The 20334-nt window shown below is 32.8% G+C and overlaps 2 protein-coding genes across 2 annotated transcripts; one reads left to right on the forward strand and one right to left on the reverse strand.

Annotated features, from left to right (window-relative positions):
* Positions 1-415: 415 nt before the first annotated feature.
* LOC140039956 (3-hydroxyisobutyrate dehydrogenase, mitochondrial-like) lies at positions 416-6832 on the reverse strand. The gene is made up of 8 exons (XM_072085541.1): positions 6733-6832; positions 3840-3856; positions 3092-3345; positions 2829-2950; positions 2349-2482; positions 2151-2227; positions 1741-1897; positions 416-1487 (listed from the first exon to the last, which is right to left on the reverse strand). The coding sequence occupies exons 1-8, from the start codon at positions 6824-6826 to the stop codon at positions 1329-1331; spliced, it is 1014 nt and encodes a 337-aa protein (XP_071941642.1). The 5' UTR covers positions 6827-6832; the 3' UTR covers positions 416-1328.
* Positions 6833-10454: 3622 nt separating this feature from the next.
* On the forward strand, positions 10455-16439 carry LOC140039477 (endoplasmic reticulum junction formation protein lunapark-like). The gene is made up of 9 exons (XM_072085081.1): positions 10455-10619; positions 12663-12892; positions 13064-13122; positions 13235-13275; positions 13590-13707; positions 13935-14066; positions 14515-14679; positions 15051-15146; positions 15677-16439. The coding sequence occupies exons 1-9, from the start codon at positions 10578-10580 to the stop codon at positions 15946-15948; spliced, it is 1155 nt and encodes a 384-aa protein (XP_071941182.1). The 5' UTR covers positions 10455-10577; the 3' UTR covers positions 15949-16439.
* Positions 16440-20334: the final 3895 nt, after the last annotated feature.

Below are 20334 nucleotides of genomic sequence, written 5' to 3' on the forward strand. Positions count from 1 at the left end.
TGTATGTTGTTAGCGTGGCCGGTGTTCAGACATACAACAATCGTGTTTTTAATATATGGCTAAGCAGTGGTTTCTTCATAAATCTCCTTAATTATCGATGTGATTATATTTAAACTGTAGTGCCTGGTGATTGGCTAGTGGTTATGTCATCCACATCACATCCAATCACCGGGCCTAATTGAATGAAAACAGCGATCCCTGATCCGGGATTGGCTGGCTATGTATAGTTGCGATTCGTTACCTAGCGGTCGTTTTGAAAAGTACACGCAGGGCAAACTTGATCACGAAGTAGGCCTACCTATTATTATTCACACAAGAAGTAAGACAACGGTGAGTATATAGATCATGATTACACGTTGTATCTACTACATTAAAAAAACACAAAATTATGCCAGATTATACTAAAACGGATAAACAATGCCGCGGCATTATGCCAGATGTAGTGGGCCTCTAAATAATGCCAAAAAGCATAATAATGGCAATATGTCGTACTAGGCTAGTGGTATAGTACGCCGTTACTGCCTTCACAAGAGTCTTTTTTGTGTATTTGATATCATTATTGTTCCTTTTGTTACAATACAAAGAAATACTAGAAAATCAGAAATTGAAAATGAGTGCTGCGAGCTGATCTGGTTCTCAAACAAAATTCACTTATGGAAGTGGTGAAAATGAAGATAATAATTAAAGTATGGTGCACAGCTGCTGTATCCATCATATGCTAGGCTACATGGTCAAACTTACTACGGATTCCACTGACTGACAAAACAGTCAATAATACAACTGTGTTTGTGTAAAAGCTCGTTTTATTTTGTTGACATAATCCACTTTGTTTGCACACATTCTGCATTATGAATTTAAAGTACAAACAAATATAAATAAGTCTGTCAATACTAAAAAATAAATTTTGTTGGGAGTCATTGTTGAAAATAACATAAATCCTGTTTCCAAAAACCACATATAAACCATGTATGTTACGAATGTGGAATTTTAAAGAGGAAAAATTCCATGCATTAAAAATACTTCATCATTTATAGTTTATTATGTTGTCAAGAGTAGTCCAAACAACCATCAGAGAGTACCTAATACTGTAACATTATTATTTGATACAAAGCTGAAACTGTAATAAATAATGTTTACATTTGTTTTCTAGTTCTTTTATAATGTTTGTTAAATACACATATTCAAGAAAATAAAATATTTAAGAAGGTATACATACTATGCTTTAGGTCCAAAAACATGATTCTAAAATATATAATGTGTATGAATAATTTGATAAATTCTTTATTAGTGTTGGGAAGGATTACACATATTATTTTGTTTTAAATAATTTATACTTCAGTCTGTTCTTTTAGAAATTGGAAAGCTATTGAAAAGTCTTTGTTTCCTAGACCTCGATTGCACATCACACGGTATAGTTGGTGAGCTAAAGATCCAAGTGGTGTAGCAGTAGATGTAGCTGTGGCTGCTGTTTGGGCAAGGCTTAAATCCTAAAAAAATAAAATACAACTTGTAAGCAGACTAAAGATTGGAGTTAAATAAACTACTTGTTGGTAAAATGCTCAAATTCTAGAGTATATCTGAATCGATGTTGTTTTGATATGAAAGTTAGCAGAAGGCAATGCCCTTTCAAAAGTGTAGACAGATAATTGCACTTGAGATGATTTATTCTAACAGTTAAAACATTGTAAGCAGCAGTGTATGATATTTTGGTTGTCAAGATCTAACCCTTGGCATAAATACCTTTGTCATAAGTGCTGTTCCAAAACCACCTTGATAGTCATTACTAGAAGGAACATTATCAAGGACTCCCGGCACAGGATTGTAAACCTCACTTGCCCAGCTCCGTCCACTACTTGTATTCATAATAGAAGCTAACATCTTTGGATCTAAACCAAGCCTGAATATACAAAGGTTGAGAAAGACTATCATCAAAATAGTTCCAATTTAATCCAAAGATGGCAGTTTCAAAAACGTTGCCATTCGTAGTTGTTCATTTAAAATGACCAGACCTGAATTTTATGCCAGATCCTTCAAATGTCTACACTCAATAATGTGTGGTATGCAATCCGTTGGTTGTATTACTGTATTTGCATGTCCTTATTTCTTAATACACTTTGATTTTTAGCAAGTCTTTTTAAAAATAATAATACCTCATTCCCAAGTTCATAGTTTCTGAACATCCAATCATTGATATAGCCAACATCATGTTATTGCATATCTTGGCAGCCTAAAATGACACAAAATAGTAAAATGTTGAACTGTCCTATATTTTGCATTTGATCTTGCCAATTCACCTATGTGACATAAACCAAACAAGTGATGCTTAAAGGTGAGAATCCATAACTAACCTGTCCTGTTCCTACCGGCCCTGTATTCACTACATTTTTACCCATACAATCTAAAATATCCTTGGCTGCCCTAAACTCTTCTTCTTTGCCTCCCACCATAAATGTCAATGTGGCTTCTCTTGCAGAATTTATACCTGTTTTGTACAAACACCAGCAATATCATTTCTCATACAATACAGTAAAAGTTCAGTTCTGTCTTTATTGTGCTTTTTGATGGTTGATCTATGTCTGGATACTATTTGAACAAATCTACTTTTGTTAGTCAATTCATTTTAAAAATTAGCATTTAAAAAATGTTTATTTTGTTTGTTTACACAAATAAAGAGGTTCTTTATTTTATGGTATTTATTGGGTTGTTATTTACAGAACAAGACTACACAGGCTTTTAAACTTTTCAGCCTACATACAAGCATTAGACAGACCAGACATATACTGTAGGTGGGATTAGATAACCTAAATGATTCTTATCTTTCTACATACCACCTGATACAGGTGCATCAAGCATTATTGCTCCCTTCTTCTCTGCTGCAGCTGATACCTGTTTTGCAACAGCAGGATCAATTGTGCTACTATCTATAAGTAGTGTTCCTGGATTTACATTCCTTTATAAAAAAAGTAATAACTGTTTACCTTTTAAAAAGTACACAACAATCAAGCCTTCTTATTGGAGGTCTAGACAGACATTTTATTGTCAATGTGTGCCCATATCAGACTGCCAAAGTTACTTTATATTTCTTACTTACTTAAGAATACCTGTATTTCCAAGATAAACATCAATAACATTAGGGCTAGATGGAAGCATAGTGACAATTTTATCAACCTTTTCTGCTACTTCAGCTGGATTGTTTGCAATTGAAGCTCCAAGTTCTTGAATTTCAATCAAAGATTCAGGGTAAACATCAAAAGCAATTAATGGGTAGCCTTGTTTCAGAAGATTCTTTGCCATAAAACCACCCATATTGCCAAGACCTATGAAGCCCACAGGAGCTCTGGAACCCTGAAGAAATAAAACAGTATTATCACCTTTAAGTCTTTTCTACAACCATTAGCCATTCAAATGTTATATTCTACAATTTAAAATTATTATATATTAAAATTCTTCAATGTATTATTTTAAATTTCAAATTGTATATTATATATTAGGTAATTATTTTTTTTAATTGAATTTAAGCAAGAATGAATCAGTAGAAGTAAAAGTACTTATATGATCCTTGGGCCTTTCTATGTGTTCCTGTAAAAAATTAATTAAATTACAGTAATTTACAATATTATTTGTATGTGTGGTGCGTTAGTTTGAGACTTCAGAGTGAGTGGTCAATATATCAACAATTTTTTCTGCGGTTTCACATTTTCTATTTGTAGGCATGGTTGACCATAATGTGACCACATGTGTGTGAATTACAGTAATATAGCATACTAAGCCGCATGTATGAATATTTGGTGTGGAGGTCCAGTTTATCAGATTAATTAAAAAGATTTAAGCTAACTCACCATTCTAGCAGAAGAACCTGAAAGTACAAAATTATAATATTATAATATTTAATTTATTTATAATATATATTAAATATGAAAGTTTGTGATACACACTACTACTAGACCTGCCCCTAACTAGCCTAGCTATCTATGGCCTATCTAGGCCTAGCTAGTAGTATGACTATGTCAATGTAATTGTGAACAATGTTCTTTATTGCCATATACATAGGCATAAACATAATACAAAAAAAAAACAAACCTAGCCTAGCCGGATTACGGTCGAAGCGGCCGCCAACTAAAGCGGCCGCTAGTTCAATATCGGTAATCTGTATGGAACGCCGTGTGCGCTTTGATTGTCGTTGTTTTGTAATCTTTGATTGTCATTGTTTCGACAGGTTTTCTTTACCTCGGACGTAAATAACAATCTACATTATTATGTAATTTATTCTCTTTTTTTTTACAGATTGAATGTGATACGCGTACGTTCTTTTAAACGAAATGGCGAATCTATGATTACTTATTTTAACTGTTCTAAATGATATACATATGTTTAATAAAGTCTATAAAATACATTGTGGTGTTTATATTGTATATTAATATAATATAATAATAAGCCAATTATTAAGAATTATATATAAATAAACCAATCAATAAAGTATATCAAAATATATAAATATATTAATAATTAAAAATATTTGTTATTGTATATTAATTAATTAGTAAAGTAACTATAGTAGTGTTCGCAATCATAATTTAATTACAACAACATGATGACAGCAATTTATTTAATATCCTACACTATTTTATTACTTCAGATATTTAAATATTGATCAATTGAAAATGAGTTTTAAATACTAAAATAAGATGAAAGTGTCTGTTTGATACGGTAATTAATTACGCGAATTTCTGCTAATAACTCGACTGACGGCCAGCAATAGTGCTGCTGCACATTAGGTGGGCGTCCCATGTTGCTTTATTGAAAACACAAACAATGTATTACAATGGAATAACACTTAAATGTATAACACACACTATTACTAATAATAAAAACCAAGATTCGATAGTACAGTATGTCAATGAGATATAAATATTCGGCAATACCGTACGTAAATTATTATTGCAATACTGTATAAAGATTCGATAGTATGTAAACAAGATATAAATATTCGGCAATACCGTACGTAAATTATTAATGCAATACTGTATAAAGATTCGATAGTATGTAAACAAGATATAAATATTCGGCAATACCGTACGTAAATTATTATTTAATGCAACACTGTATAAAGATTCGATTAAGTCTGTAAATGAGATATCAAGATTCGGCAATACCGTACGTAAATTATTAATGCAATACTGTATAAAGATTCGATAGTATGTAAAAATGAGATATAAAGATTCGGCAATAACGTACGTAAATTATTAATGCAATACTGTATAAAGATTCAATAGTATGTAAACGAGATACAGTATAAAGATTCGGCAATACCGTACGTAAATTATTAATGCAATACTGTATAAAGATTCGATAGTATGTCAAATGAGATATCAAGATTCGGCAATACCGTACGTAAATTATTAATGCAATACTGTATACAGATTCAATAGTATGTAAAAATGAGATATAAAGATTCGGCAATACCGTACGTAAATTATTATTGCAATACTGTATAAAGATCCAATAGTATGTAAACGAGATATAAAGATTTGGCAATACCGTATACGTAAATTATTAATGCAATACTGTATAAAGATTCGATAGTACAGGTATATAAACGAGATATAAATATTCGGCAATACCGTACGTAAATTATTATTGCAATACTGTACAAAGATTCGATAGTATGTAAACGAGATTATAAAGATTCGGCAATACCGTACGTAAATTATTAATGCAATACTGTATAAAATTCGATAGTATGTACATGAGATATAAAGGTTCGGCAATACCGTACGTAAATTATTATTGCAATACTGTATAAAATTCGATAGTTAAATGTAAATGAGATATAAATATTCGGCAATACCGTACGTAAATTATTATTGCAATACTGTATAAAAATCGATAGTATGTAAATGAGATATAAAGATTCGGCAATACCGTACGTAAATTATTATTATTGCAATACTGTATAAGGATTCAACAGTATATAAACGAGATATAAAGATTCGGCAATATCGTATACGTAAATTATTATTGCAATACTGTATAAGGATTCAATAGTATGTAAACGAGATATAAAGGTTCGGCAAAATATATTTCGATATATGTATTAGTTAATAGTAAATACAAATAAAATATACATTGGTTTATCGGCAGGCAAACTTAATTATTATAGAAATATAAAGATTTGATAGTACATGAGTTGGCTTATATTTATTTAGCTGTAACTCAACTCGCCATAGGCCATGGCGTTGACAACGACAATCAAAGATTAAAGCGCACATGGCGTTCCATACAAATGACGATATTAAACTGGCGGCCGCTTTGGTTGGCGGCCGCTTCGACCATACTCCGCCTAGCCTACCTAGAGGCCTAGACTAGCTAGGAGGCTAGGTTTGGTTCAAAGTTTGGCAGCAAACACAACAAAAAGTCAAAAGTCATTCATTTTAAAATATTATTAACTCCATATAGAATAGGCCTATATATCAGCGCTGCGACCTAGCCTACTAGGCCTAGTACTACTGCTAACTAGACCATAGGGGTTAGGAGGGCCTAGGCTAGTATAAGTAGTTAGTACGCTACTCTACCCTAGCTAGGCCCTACTAGCCTCTACTACTCTCTCTAGTGTAGTAGTAGGCTAGGCCTCTAGCCTAGAGTTAGTTGGTTAGTAATTGAAAGCATAGAGAACTTAGGTATGACGGCGCCGGTATGACCTAGGAAAAGTATTGAATTACAGACAAACAGTACCTGAAATGCGTCTGGTGGTAACATGTGTATGTATTGATGATACATTTGTAAAACGTTTGGTACAAAAAAAGTAGCGGCGAAGAGAAGCCGCCATGATGACTTCTTGTTATGTATGGAGCGCCGAGAGTGCCTTCACTGAAACTTTTAACAACATTGGGCAACTGTAGTGTCTCGTATTACAACACTGTTCGTGTTTATATGAGATGTTTTATATGGTTATAACAAGAACTATTTCTTACAAAAAACGCCGCGTAACTTTTTGACTCGACAGTTGTAAGAACAGTCTTCATTAATTTAATATAATAGGTCGGCCAATCAAAACGCAAGTGAACAATTGGGACTTTACTTGTGATTTATGTCATTGGCCTGTCAGCACAGTCGTTTCTTTCTAGAATTAAACGCACAAACTTGTATTGGGAATAATTTATGTTTATGTGGTTATTACTATCGCATTTAGGTATTGATAATAATAATAATATGGCTTTTGAATATATAATTACTGTCTGTAGAATAACATTTATACATTTTCGGTTCGCGATGAAAAGTTATATGAATGGATTTGTAATAGGTATTTATAATAATAGTATAAGGGTTGTATTATTGCTAAGCTATCACCAAATCGCGTTATACCATTATTTCTCAGGGTTTTTTGCACCATTGATCAATACCAAACGCTTATCGGTATTATAGTTTTTAATGAATCATTAAATTAATAAAAATACCCAATTAAATCAATCGCGTCAGTCCAATTCCGACTTATGTTTCGATCACATAGTTCTGTGTCTACACTGTCTCAACTAGTTTAACAAAAAAAAGTGTGATGTGCCCAAATATGGTAGTGATATGCCCGAATATCGTAGTGGACATCGTCATGTCTATATAATATGGGCACATCATATTTAGTTTGATAGTATAGACAGAGCTTAAGGATTATATTTAAAAAATGTTTTCTTACATTTTGAAAAAAAGTATTTATTTGTTTATAAGCCCAATTTTCCAGTCTTAATTTTACATTTTGAAAAAAAAGTATTTTATTTGTTGATAAGCCCAATTGTGCAGTCTTATATTTTACATTTTGAACGAAAGTATTTATTTGTTGATAAGCCCAATTTTGCAGTCTTATTTTACATTTTAAACGAAAGTATTTATTTGTTGATAAGCCGAATTTTCCAGTTTAATACTAATGACCCCTTCCAAAGTGCTTATACCATATACATTTTACATGATATTGACCGTGGGTTCTTTACGCCTCTGATGCATTTGTTTTTATTGTACCTTTTTAATAAATTATTATATGTTTAGGCCTAATCACACCCAATTTAATGAAACGGTCAGATTCCGATTTCAATTGAACGAAAGTAGTACTGTATTTATTATTCATTGATAAGCCAAGGGTCCCATGGCGTTAGCCGATATCTTGAGCATTTGACTCTTGTGTCAACCTGTAACACAAATCATTCTTCAAAATCTAAAGAAAGAACCTCACACGTCTTTTTTGTGAGTGATACACTATGGATATGCCCACGGAAATAATATGTGGACATTGCAAACAATCATAGGCCTACAGTAACAAACATAACATGGCTAATAAGCATAACATTCAGACTTGTTTGTTTTCTAGTGGATTTTTATTTACTTTAGCATGTAGAATAAAACTAGTAACAGTGGCTATATTAATAATTATTATTATACTGATTATCCTTGATATCGCGTCTAATAATAAAATATTTTGTTGTTGATAAGCCCAATTTTTCAGCCTTGATTTTACATTTTGAACGAAAGTATTTATTTGTTGATAAGCCCAATTTTGCAGTCTTAATAATGACCCTTCCACGGTGCATTTTACCTTTTTTTGTGAACTAATTTAGCATGTTAGTAAAAGTGAATGTACACTATAGTTTGTTAAATATGTATTATAAAATGGTTTACAATTGCAAAATATATTATCATAATTCTATTTAATGTGACATGTATAATATCTATTAAATAAAGTCTTATTTATGTATACATCCGCCCTTTTGAGGGCGGGCATCACTCTCTGGAGCTCTCTGTTACAAATTTCTCATGCAAAAATCGCGGAATACTCACTTGTGATATATATTCGCCGTATATACAGTATTACGTATTTGATTTAGACTTTCACCGTTGAGTTGAGTACAGTTTTTCCGTTGAGTATACTTCTTTAACGGAGTATTTTGAGCATTGAGATTGTTCTTAACGAAAAAGCTTTCGTTGTCCGACGTTTTCTATTCGAATGACTTTCTGTTGAGCACAAATTTACAATTCGAATACAAAAAGTACTCAACGAATCTTTACGTTGACAACGAAAGTTCCCAATCGAATACGACAATAGTCAATAGAAGCCGCAAGAATATATCACAAGAATGAGTATTCCGCGATTTTCCCTGTAACAGTATATTGTCCATGTGGTAGGGCGCCGCCATAAGTGTGGATGTATCTGGGATGTATACAACTTTTTGTGACGGTTTCAATAATCAAAGGCTAGACCACCGGTAGTATTTTCATGATAAAAAATGTTATCAACTACATGCCAACATCATGTTAAATACTATTTGGATATTTAATTGTTCGTTTTATGCAATTTATTTAGTAAAAACTGCCGTATAAACAGTTTGCTTTATCAACCGGGCGCTACGATAGCGTGACCGAGCGTGAGCGTGTTGGTGTTTACGCGTTTTCACGAAGGATTGTTTAATAATATTCCTATATTTAACTTGTTTCTGGTAAAACAAATAAATGTTAATAACATTTAACATTTTTTCCTATTAATAACATGTATTTTTTACTAATTTATATCATAAAAACAATACAGTACCTAATTTACCGGGCGTAGAGTAGTACACGGCAATGGTAAAGAATAGGCCGTGCTGAGTAACGATTCATTGATTTTTGGTGTTGCTGTGTTAGGCCTTTTTTGTGAACTAACTTAGCATGTTAGTAAATAATTGTCTGTAAAAGTGAATGTACACTAGTTTGTTAATAAATATATATTATAAAATAGTTTACAATTGCAAAAACTATTATCATAATTCTATTTAATGTGACATGTATAATATCTATTAAATCAAGTCTTATTTAGTATGTATACATCCGCCCTTATGAGGGCGGGCATCACTCACTGGAGCTCACTGTTACAAATTTCTCATGCAAAAATCGCGGAATACTCATTCTTGTGATATATATTCTTTGATAGAAGTAAAATGACCAAAAAATCTGCTATAATTGATAATTAATTGCACGATTTTGGAAGTGGGGCCTTTGTTTTTCAAGGGGGGTTCGCTGGTAAAAGGGGATTCGTGCAAAAGGGGGCGGGGGGGGGGGCGGTTCGCCCGAACCCCAAAAAATCCCCCTGGCTACGGGCCTGCCAACCATGGTGTTTTGTGACATTATTTTACAATTAATTTTCGCACCTCAGATATTGGGAATTATATTAGTTATTACACACAAAACTAAAATATAAATTTGTAATTTGTAATCAAATTTTTGGCCCACTTTGTGTCAGTTGGGGTTCTACAGACGTTTTTAATTAGGGCCACATTTTGGGGGATTTGGCATTATTTTTCCCAAATCTGGCATTACTTCTTGCTTGAGACAGGCTCTACGGCATAATTAAAATTTTATCGCTGGCAACACTGTATATACTGCAAAGCAAAGATATATTCTTTGATTTGAGCAAAGATTGTATAGCGCCGCTACAATCTTAATAATTATATATAGGCCTAGTACGCGTACGTATTACGTCTCGTCGTTCGTCCGTCGCATGTTTTTCCTGTTTTTTTACGGTATGGAAGAGTGAAATTATTTGTTTATTCAGAGAAGGTTTTATGAAAGTCAGTAGCATGGGTAGCTTACTAACACGGTTCAGGGTATGTATTGCAATCTTTTCATGCATTTTAATTATAAATGCCTAGGCCTAGGCCTAGCCCAGTCTTCCTACTCAGTCTAGCAAACAAGGAAAGCCTAGGCACTAATAAGCCTGGTTTACGATGAAATCGGTCGCGTTTTAAATCGGTCGCGATAAAATCAACTTCCGGTATTTTGTATGGCGCGCCGCTAGAGCTATACGTTTGATGATATCGGTCGCGTTTAAAATCGGTCGCGCTATTTTGTATGGAGCGAGATACATGCTAGCGGGGGATATACATTTCCTTCGTTTATATAGTCTAGGCCTAGATTTAATTGAAATTTTTTATGTAGAAACTAGATTATTTATGTGGATATTTTTTATTTTGGTTAATAAATATTTATTAATATTTTTTTTTTTATTTCACAGGTTTTGGAGAAGGACTGTGTCTTTTCAAAATGCCCATTCCTAAACACGTTTAAATATTTTATTAGGCATATAATAATTTACCTCTATTTTATTAATTTATGTACTGTAATTAATATATTATATAGAGAATATACGTCTGTGTCTTTTATTAGGCAAATAATTACGTAAAAGAGAACAAAAAATTATTTAAAAACAATAATTGTTACAATGTGTAGCCTGTAAAGCCAGCGTATTAATTTGTATACTTATGCATACTGTGGCAGTGCAGATATATCATATCCATGTCGTTAACAACTTACTATTGGATCACCTTACTTTAATTTCTATTTTATTTAAGTCCGTAAGTTATGTAGGATAATAATGATTAAGTACAGTATATAATGATTATTGTTGAGGCAAATCACGTGTATATTTTTATTTCTAATGTTTAGGCCTAAAATAGTTTCTAGTCTATATAGGCCTCTTGCACGTGTTTTTGTGAAACCTAGTTCCATGGTGAAACGATGTATATAATTTACGTATATACATCGGCGATACTATAGTTTTTAATTTGAATATCTTTTATTTCTTCATTTATAATAATCATTTAATGTAAATAATTAAGTACCACTCAGTATCTCACATCCATACGCCATTCGTAAATCTAAATGTTTAAATATCAGTGCAAGATTACCTCTTTGAGAATCGTGTCCACCTTTATTTATATCCATCCATTATTATTCTCACATCTAGGCCTATTATTGTACATCATAGTCCTACTGTATAGGTCTGGTAGATTGATTTATAACGGCATATTATTTTATTAGTATTATCCTAAAACCATGCTCACGTAAGAGTGGCGGATATCGAACGTAAAAATCATCGTCATACATCATCTTCATCATGCTAATCTTTTCAAAAACTTAAACAATATCCAATAAAACTTTTTAAAACGATTTTCTAAACGAACACATTATAATTATTCATTGACACCTGCAAGATAAAATGAAAACACAAATTATTTATAAATAATGAGATAAATAGTATTGGAATTCTATATTCAAAATTAACTAAAAACATAATTAGCGTTTTCATTAAAAATGCATCTGGGCCTAGTGCGTCCCATGCAAAATAGCGCGACTGATTTCAAACGCGACCGATATCATCAAACGTAAAGCTCTAGCGGCGTGCCATACGCCGGAAGTTGATTTTATCGCGACCGATTTCAGACGCGACCGATTTAATCTGACACCCTAAGCCTTAGTTAGGCGACTCTCACTCTGAGTAGTGTAGATACTAAGGCCGCGCCTACTACTAGAACTGTAGTACGGCATTCAGTGACCACTAGGCTACTAACCTAGGCCAGGCCAAGGCCTATAACTAGAAGCCTAGCTAGCCCACCACTACTAGGCTAGCCAGCCCACTACTCTACTAGGCTAGCCTAGCGAGGTCAGTCAAGTCAGCTATAATTAGGCTATTTATTTAAACAAAAATGTATTAAAACAAAACAAATTAATCCATCATCATCATCATGATGGCGTTGCAATGCAAATCTTTAAAAAAAATTAAACGTAGGCTATGTGTATTATGTAGGCCTCTATTACGGTAAGTAGGTACTGTTATAATTTAGTTTTTTTGTTTTTTTTTTAATTTACAGAAGAAGAAAACAACTGTGGAAATCCTTGAAGATATTGAAAATGACATCAGCAGACTTTTAAAATACAAACGACAAGATCAGCAGCTTGAAAAACAGTATCTGGGATCATTGATCATCTACTCAATAATTGTGTACATTGTTGGAGCTCTTGTTTTCTATCTTTCCTTTTGGCCACAAACATACACAGACACTATTATTCGAGTTATTCCACTTCTAGTTTTTCCATTTGTGTAAGTACAATACGATATCATATTATATAATAACCATACCAAAGTTCCGGTCATTCCATATTAATTTACTAGGTCGACCAAGTCTAATTAATTCGTTTAAATATAAAAAAAGTTGAATGTTTGAACCTAAACCACCATATAAATTATGTGTCTTGTGACTAAATATTTTAGGATATGGGGAATTCGAAAACTACTTCAATGGTATTTTGTTAAAAGAAAAATTAAAAATGGTATGTATTTTATAAACAATTCATCTATTATTTAAAAGCTATGTAAATGAAATCATTACAAATAAAAATCAAGTGATATGAATTTATACATGAATGGAGTCATTATTTACAGATATTGCTCTTGAAGACCTTCGAGAAAAAAAGAAAAAAATTGTAAGTAATTGTAGATACTGTACAAATAAAACTAGCTTGTTAGTGTCGAAGATTCACTGTAGGTCTTGAATGAAATAAAGAATAAAATAAGCAAAAAGCTAGATCAAAATGATAAAGTAAAACATAACAACCAGATAGATTTTGCAAAGCTTTTGGGTATCACTAACCCTTTATCAGAGAGCACTTGCAGGTTATGATATTTATATTTTTTTTTACATTATGGCAAAAGTTTATATTAAATAAGTATTTGTATTATTAGATTTAATGAAAACATTATATCCTGGGGTATGTAACAACACATTTAATTGTTTTAGTTAGAAGATGTAAAGGAAACAGAGAGTTACAAAAAGGCAAAAGAAATACTTGAGAGGTTTGACCCATCCTCAAGGCCACCACCTCCAACTGTTGTTCCTGTTGGCCCTTCTCAACCAGGTTAGTTCTATACAGGTTTAAGAAGCTATTAAAGATGTCACTGTAAGATGGTTTTTCCAGCATACAACTCCATATATCTAAACTAAGAAATGATTAGTGGAAACCATGTATGGTACTACAACACTATAATTATGTACTGTAGTAGTGAGTCCTATGATATCAGCTTCTAATGGATGTAAATGTATATAATTAATATTTTGTACAGTCAATTATGTGGGTTTTTTTAGCAACAGCATTGAGGCAGAGGACTAAAGCACCACTAGTAATGGGAAGACCAATGGCCAGACCTCAACAGTCAAGTATGCCTCAAAAACCAATGGCAGCAATTGGGCCTACTACACCACAACAGTTTGTACCAAGTAAGTTTTTGTATATTACAGATACTAGTGGTAGAGATATAGCAAATTGTATCAAGAATTACAACCAACATCGATGTAAATGTTTAAGTGAATTTGTTACAGTAACATAGCAATTAATTGCCCCTACTATTTACATCTTTTTTAGTTTATAACCAAACATTTGTTATTTACATTGATCACTTAGCCTGGTTAATGAATAACAAATTAAGTTGATTTAAAGTTATAAAATGTTTGCTGCTGTAATGCAAATAAAATCTAACAATTCATAATTTATATTTCATATTAATTCATAATATCATCTTCCATATCATTTGTTTATTTTCTTTTTGTTCTGTTGCTTCCTGTTTAAAGGTGGTGCAATGCATCACCTCTATCCATATGTTTTATTATCTTGTTAGCTTATAGATTTGGAATAGTTTATTGTATTATTATTCATATTTAACTTTAGGAAGGCCAATTACACCCAGACCTATCTTACCACAACAACGAGGTAAAGTTGATAAACTAATGGATTTTTTAGTTGGAGATGGACCTGAAAATAGGTACGCACTTATCTGTAAGCAATGTCATTCACACAATGGAATGGCTCTGAAAGAAGAGTTCGAATATCTCTGTAAGTAGAACACTTTTTGCATATTTATTTTTGTACCTTACATAGATAGGGCAGCTGCTGTTACAACTGTTGTATGCACATAAACAATGACTTTATTGTATAATTGGAATCATGTAAATGCTACATATTATGTTGAATTGGGAGATTTGAAAGGTTTACTGTTAGCTAGAATTCAAAGAGGCAGAGCTACAGTAAGTTCGGTCTTTCAATGAATACACCAGCTGTTTAAAAGTAAACTTTTATTAAATTAATACACTGCTTGCATCTTGAATTTGAATACCGAAGGCTAAGTAATGTACCTTCTTGTGATACACAAAATTATAAGAAGCATTAGTTCTATATTCTAATTGTGTATATTTTATTCTCTGTAGCCTTTAGGTGTGCATATTGTAATTTTCTAAATGAAGCAAGAAAACAACGTAAAAATGCTCCTAAACTTCCTGAGGTTAGCCTACTAAATTCACCAGGTACACAACAATTATGAGTTTAAAAGTTGGTAATAATAACTTATGATACTGGTTTAACCATTATTAGAGCAAGACCCTACCTCAGAGGTCCCAACTTGGGAAAGTCCATTCGCAGGAGATTTTGTCGTGAACCTCATTCAAGTCTTCGGGGCGTTAAAAGTCAACGCGCGGGAATCTAAAATCAACACGTCAGCTCAGCTCATTATAATCAAGGCTATTAATTTCCTACCTTTCACTGTACTGTTGTAATACTATATTTTACTTTTGAATTGTCCAATAGAAAGCAAAAGCCAAAGTTACTTGCACACTGGTTTTAGTTTAGTATTAGCTGTATAATCCATTGGTTCTACTTCTGTTAATTCATATCATCTGTGTGCAGTGACAGCCACAATAATTGGCACACATATGTATAAGTATGTATGTATAAAATTCAACTACACAGTTAGTGAGCCTTTCTGCCCATTGCAAGCAATTTAGCTTTTCCCTACAATCATTGCATAAGAAATTTGAAACATACTTCTCTCTTTCAGCATTTTCTATTCAAGCGGCTGAGGAGAGAGTTTTAGGCTCGCAAGAGGAAGAAGTTGAAGAGATTGGTAATGATGAACAGAGTGAAAATATATTGGAAAAATGTTTGAACGAAGGTGCAACAAATGAAACAACTATTGCTAAAGAAATCAACATGCTAGATGAGCCAAAACCTGAAATAAAAACGGATGATGAAATAATGGACAATATTCTTTCAGATACCAAAAGTGCACTTAGTGTTAAGGATGACAATTTACAAACAGTGGGAGATTGAGAAAAAAAAATTCATTATTTATTAATTTATGTACATTTAAAAAGCATATTATATACATTTTCTTTTGTTTTCTCTTGCCATGCTACATATGGGTACAGTATTGATTCTCTCTGATTAATAAATCTACTGTAATTACTTTATTGCAAAAATCTCATAAATATAAAAAGTGTGTTCTGTTCACTTATAGTTATACTGTATAAATACAATTTCAATTAAATAAATTACATGTTTATATGACCATTTAATTAGGGTTGCCTTAATGTCCGCATTATTTGAATCTACTGTTCACTACTACAAGTGCAGTAGTAGAGGTTGTGTCACTCTACATGTGCTGTCTTGAAACCACTATACAATACGTCATTAGGCACATTCTAATTAATACTATGCAGTTATTAATTTAATTGTTATATTATATTCAAATGTTTTCTGTAATATTGCGCATAACGTTCTTCTAAAACAAAATAATGTACTGTTTTGATATATCAACAGTCTAAAAGCATTAATGAAGAACTTTGTTTAAACAATATTAAAATTTAATTGAATACTACTTTTTGTTGTATTTATCAAATTTTAGTGGTGAATATGGATTGGGGCATTGAGATATTATAGTGTATATCTCTCTTATTGGGGCATTGAGATATTATAGTGTATATCTCTCTGATTGGGCATTGAGATATTATAGTGTATATCTCTCTGACTGGGGCATTGAGATATTATAGTGTATATCTCTCTGATTGGGCATTGAGATATTATAGTGTATATCTCTCTCATTGGGGCATTGAGATATTATAGTGTATATCTCTCTGATTGGGGCATTGAGATATTATAGTGTATATCTCTCTGATTGGGGCATTGAGATATTATAGTGTACTATAATATCTCTCTGATTGGGGCATTGAGATATTATAGTGTACTATAATATCTCTCTGATTGGGGCATTGAGATATTATAGTGTACTATAATATCTCTCTGATTGGGGCATTGAGATATTATAGTGTATATCTCTCTGATTGGGGCATTGAGATATTATAGTGTATATCTCTCTGATTGGGGCATTGAGATATTATAGTGTATATCTCTCTGATTGGGGCATTGAGATATTATAGTGTATATCTCTCTGATTGGGGCATTGAGATATTATAGTGTACTATAATATCTCTCTGATTGGGGCATTGAAATATTGTAGTGTACTATAATATCTCTCTGATTGGGGCATTGAGATATTATAGTGTACTATAATATTTCTCTTATTGGGGCATTGATATATTATAGTGTATATCTCTCTGATTGGGGCATTGAGATATTATAGTGTATATCTCTCTGATTGGGGAATTGAGATATTATAGTGTACTATAATATCTCTCTGATTGGGCATTGAGATATTATAGTGTATATCTCTCTGATTGGGGCATTGAGATATTATAGTGTACTATAATATCTCTCTGATTGGGGCATTGAGATATTATAGTGTATTATTATCTCTCTGATTGGGGCATTGAAATATTATAGTGTATATCTCTCTGATTGGGGCATTGAGATATTATAGTGTACTATAATATCTCTCTGATTGGGGCATTGAGATATTATAGTGTACTATAATATCTCTCTTATTGGGCATTGAGATATTATAGTGTATATCTCTCTGACTGGGGCATTGAAATATTATAGTGTATATCTCTCTGATTGGGCATTGAGATATTATAGTGTACTATAATATCTCTCTGATTGGGGCATTGAGATATTATAGTGTATATCTCTCTGATTGGGCATTGAGATATTATAGTGTACTATAATATTTCTCTTATTGGGGCATTGATATATTATAGTGTATATCTCTCTGATTGGGGCATTGAGATATTATAGTGTATATCTCTCTGATTGGGGCATTGAGATATTATAGTGTATACCTCTCTGATTGGGCATTGAGATATTATAGTGTACTATAATATCTCTCTGATTGGGCATTGAGATATTATAGTGTATATCTCTCTGATTGGGGCATTGAGATATTATAGTGTACTATAATATCTCTCTGATTGGGGCATTGAGATATTATAGTGTATATCTCTCTGATTGGGGCATTGAAATATTATAGTGTATATCTCTCTGATTGGGGCATTGAGATATTATAGTGTACTATAATATCTCTCTTATTGGGCATTGAGATATTATAGTGTATATCTCTCTGACTGGGGCATTGAAATATTATAGTGTATATCTCTCTGATTGGGCATTGAGATATTATAGTGTACTATAATATCTCTCTGATTGGGGCATTGAGATATTATAGTGTATATCTCTCTGATTGGGCATTGAGATATTATAGTGTACTATTATATCTCTCTTATTGGGCATTGAGATATTATAGTGTATATCTCTCTGATTGGGGCATTGAGATATTATAGTGTACTATAATATCTCTCTGATTGGGGCATTGAGATATTATAGTGTACTATAATATCTCTCTTATTGGGGCATTGAGATATTATAGTGTATATATCTCTCTGATGGGGCATTGAGATATTAGTGTACTAGAAGGCGAAACACCCAATGTTTTGGATCTGGTTTTTACAGACAAAGAGAATACTATAAATGGCATTATGCAGTCTCCACCACTGGGTAAAAGCGACCATATGATGTTACAATTTTCATTGGATCTTGTAAGAGATGACAGAATTGAACCAAATATTCGAAGTTACAGGCATGGTAACTATGATTTGCTGCGCGAGAAAATTGATTTGGTAGATTGGGATGTGGTTTTCAATGACAAATCAGGTATTCAATCGTGGGACGAATTCGAGCATATTCTTGCGAAGAATATTGATGAGTGTATCCCGATGAGGAAGGTTTGCCACGGAAGAAAACCTCTTTGGATGAACAAAAAAATTGAAAAGCAGATTGCCAAAAAGAATAAATGTTGGAAACAGTATGTAAAGGCCAAGAGAAAACAAAAAGTATGTGTGTCAGCAAAATGGTCGAAGTTTGTCCAAGTAAGAAATCAAACAGTAGATCTGATTCGATGTAGTAAATCTGACTTCGAAAATAAAATAGCAATTGAGATCAAATCTAATGAAAAGTCTTTTTGGAGGTATCTCAGTTCTCAGATCAATATAAAGTCTGGTATACCCAACTTAACTGATAGTAATGGAAGGCATGTGTCTGATGACAAGGATAAGGCTGAGTTGCTAAACACGTTTTTTAGTAGTGTATTTGTCGATGAAAATTTTTCGAATGTACCGGCTGTTGATGACATTTCAGAGGATTTTTTATCTCAAGTTGACTTTCCTTGTGACGAAATCTTAAATATTTTATCAACGTTGAATATTACTAAAACAGCTGGACCTGATGGTATTCACCCACGCATCTTAGTCGAACTAAAGGATATCATTTGCTACCCCCTCCATATTATTTTTACGAAATTGTTTCAGGAAGGAGCCGTCCCTAATAGTTGGAAACGGGCTACAGTGGTACCGATTTTTAAAAAAGGAGTGAAGTCTGACCCAAGCAACTATAGACCTGTGAGTTTAACTTCGGTAGTTGGTAAAATTATGGAGAGAATTATCAGGAAGGAATTATTGGACTTTCTTGAACATCACTCACTTATTTGTTATGAGCAATTTGGTTTCCGGCAAGGTCGTTCCTGTGCTTTACAATTACTTGATGTTCTTGAAAACTGGTTTTCTTATTTTGATAATCAGGATTGTTTTGATTGTATCTACCTTGACTACAAGAAGGCTTTCGATAGTGTGCCTCATCATAGACTCCTTCTGAAAATGAGTGCATTGGGTATTAGAGGTAAACTTCTAAACTGGTTTCAAGAATTTCTTAACGATAGACAACAACGGGTTAGTGTCAATGGATGTGTTTCAGATTGGGCTGATGTTCGTAGTGGTATCCCGCAAGGAAGCGTCGTTGGACCTGTTCTTTTCATTATGTTTATAAATGATTTGCCTTCTGTTATTTCTTCCTCTGTACGCATGTTTGCAGATGATACTAAATTGTATAGAGTAGTTAACACTGTGAATGATGCTCAAGTTCTACAAGAAGATTTAGAGAAGCATGTGACTGGTCTGACAAATGGCAATTACCTTTTAACGAGGGTAAGTGCAAAGTAATGCACTTTGGGAAGAAAAACAAAAAACATCTGTATGCCATGCGTGGTTTCTTATTGAATGAAGTTGATCATGAAAAAGACCTCGGTGTTACTATTGACTCTAAACTTGTTTTTAATGTAGGCCTACATGTGGCAGATGTAGCAATGAGAGCAAATCGGAAGTTGGGCATGGTATATCGAGCTTTCAAGTTTTTAAATATGGATGGGTTTCTTCGTTTATATAAAGCTATTATTCGTCCGACCTTGGAATACTGCAACGTTGTTTTTAACTC

The sequence above is a fragment of the Antedon mediterranea genome, chromosome 2 (assembly GCF_964355755.1).
Source record: "Antedon mediterranea chromosome 2, ecAntMedi1.1, whole genome shotgun sequence".
Taxonomy (NCBI): domain Eukaryota; kingdom Metazoa; phylum Echinodermata; class Crinoidea; order Comatulida; family Antedonidae; genus Antedon; species Antedon mediterranea.

Bases quoted from the DNA above. Each gene is read 5' to 3' on its own strand.
- LOC140039477 (XM_072085081.1), top strand. From the start codon at position 10,578: ATGAAAGTCAGTAGCATGGGTAGCTTACTAACACGGTTCAGG. The intron at 10,620-12,662 runs GTATGTATTGCA...TTTAATTTACAG, and splicing joins GCTTACTAACACGGTTCAGG to AAGAAGAAAACAACTGTGGA. The intron at 13,123-13,234 runs GTATGTATTTTA...CATTATTTACAG, and splicing joins TAAAAGAAAAATTAAAAATG to ATATTGCTCTTGAAGACCTT.
- LOC140039956 (XM_072085541.1), bottom strand. From the start codon at position 6,826: ATGGCGGCTTCTCTTCGCCGCTACTTTTTTTGTACCAAACGTTTTACA. The intron at 2,483-2,828 runs GTATGTAGAAAG...TGTACAAAACAG, and splicing joins TGATGCACCTGTATCAGGTG to GTATAAATTCTGCAAGAGAA. The intron at 1,488-1,740 runs GTATTTATGCCA...TTATTTTTTTAG, and splicing joins GAACAGCACTTATGACAAAG to GATTTAAGCCTTGCCCAAAC.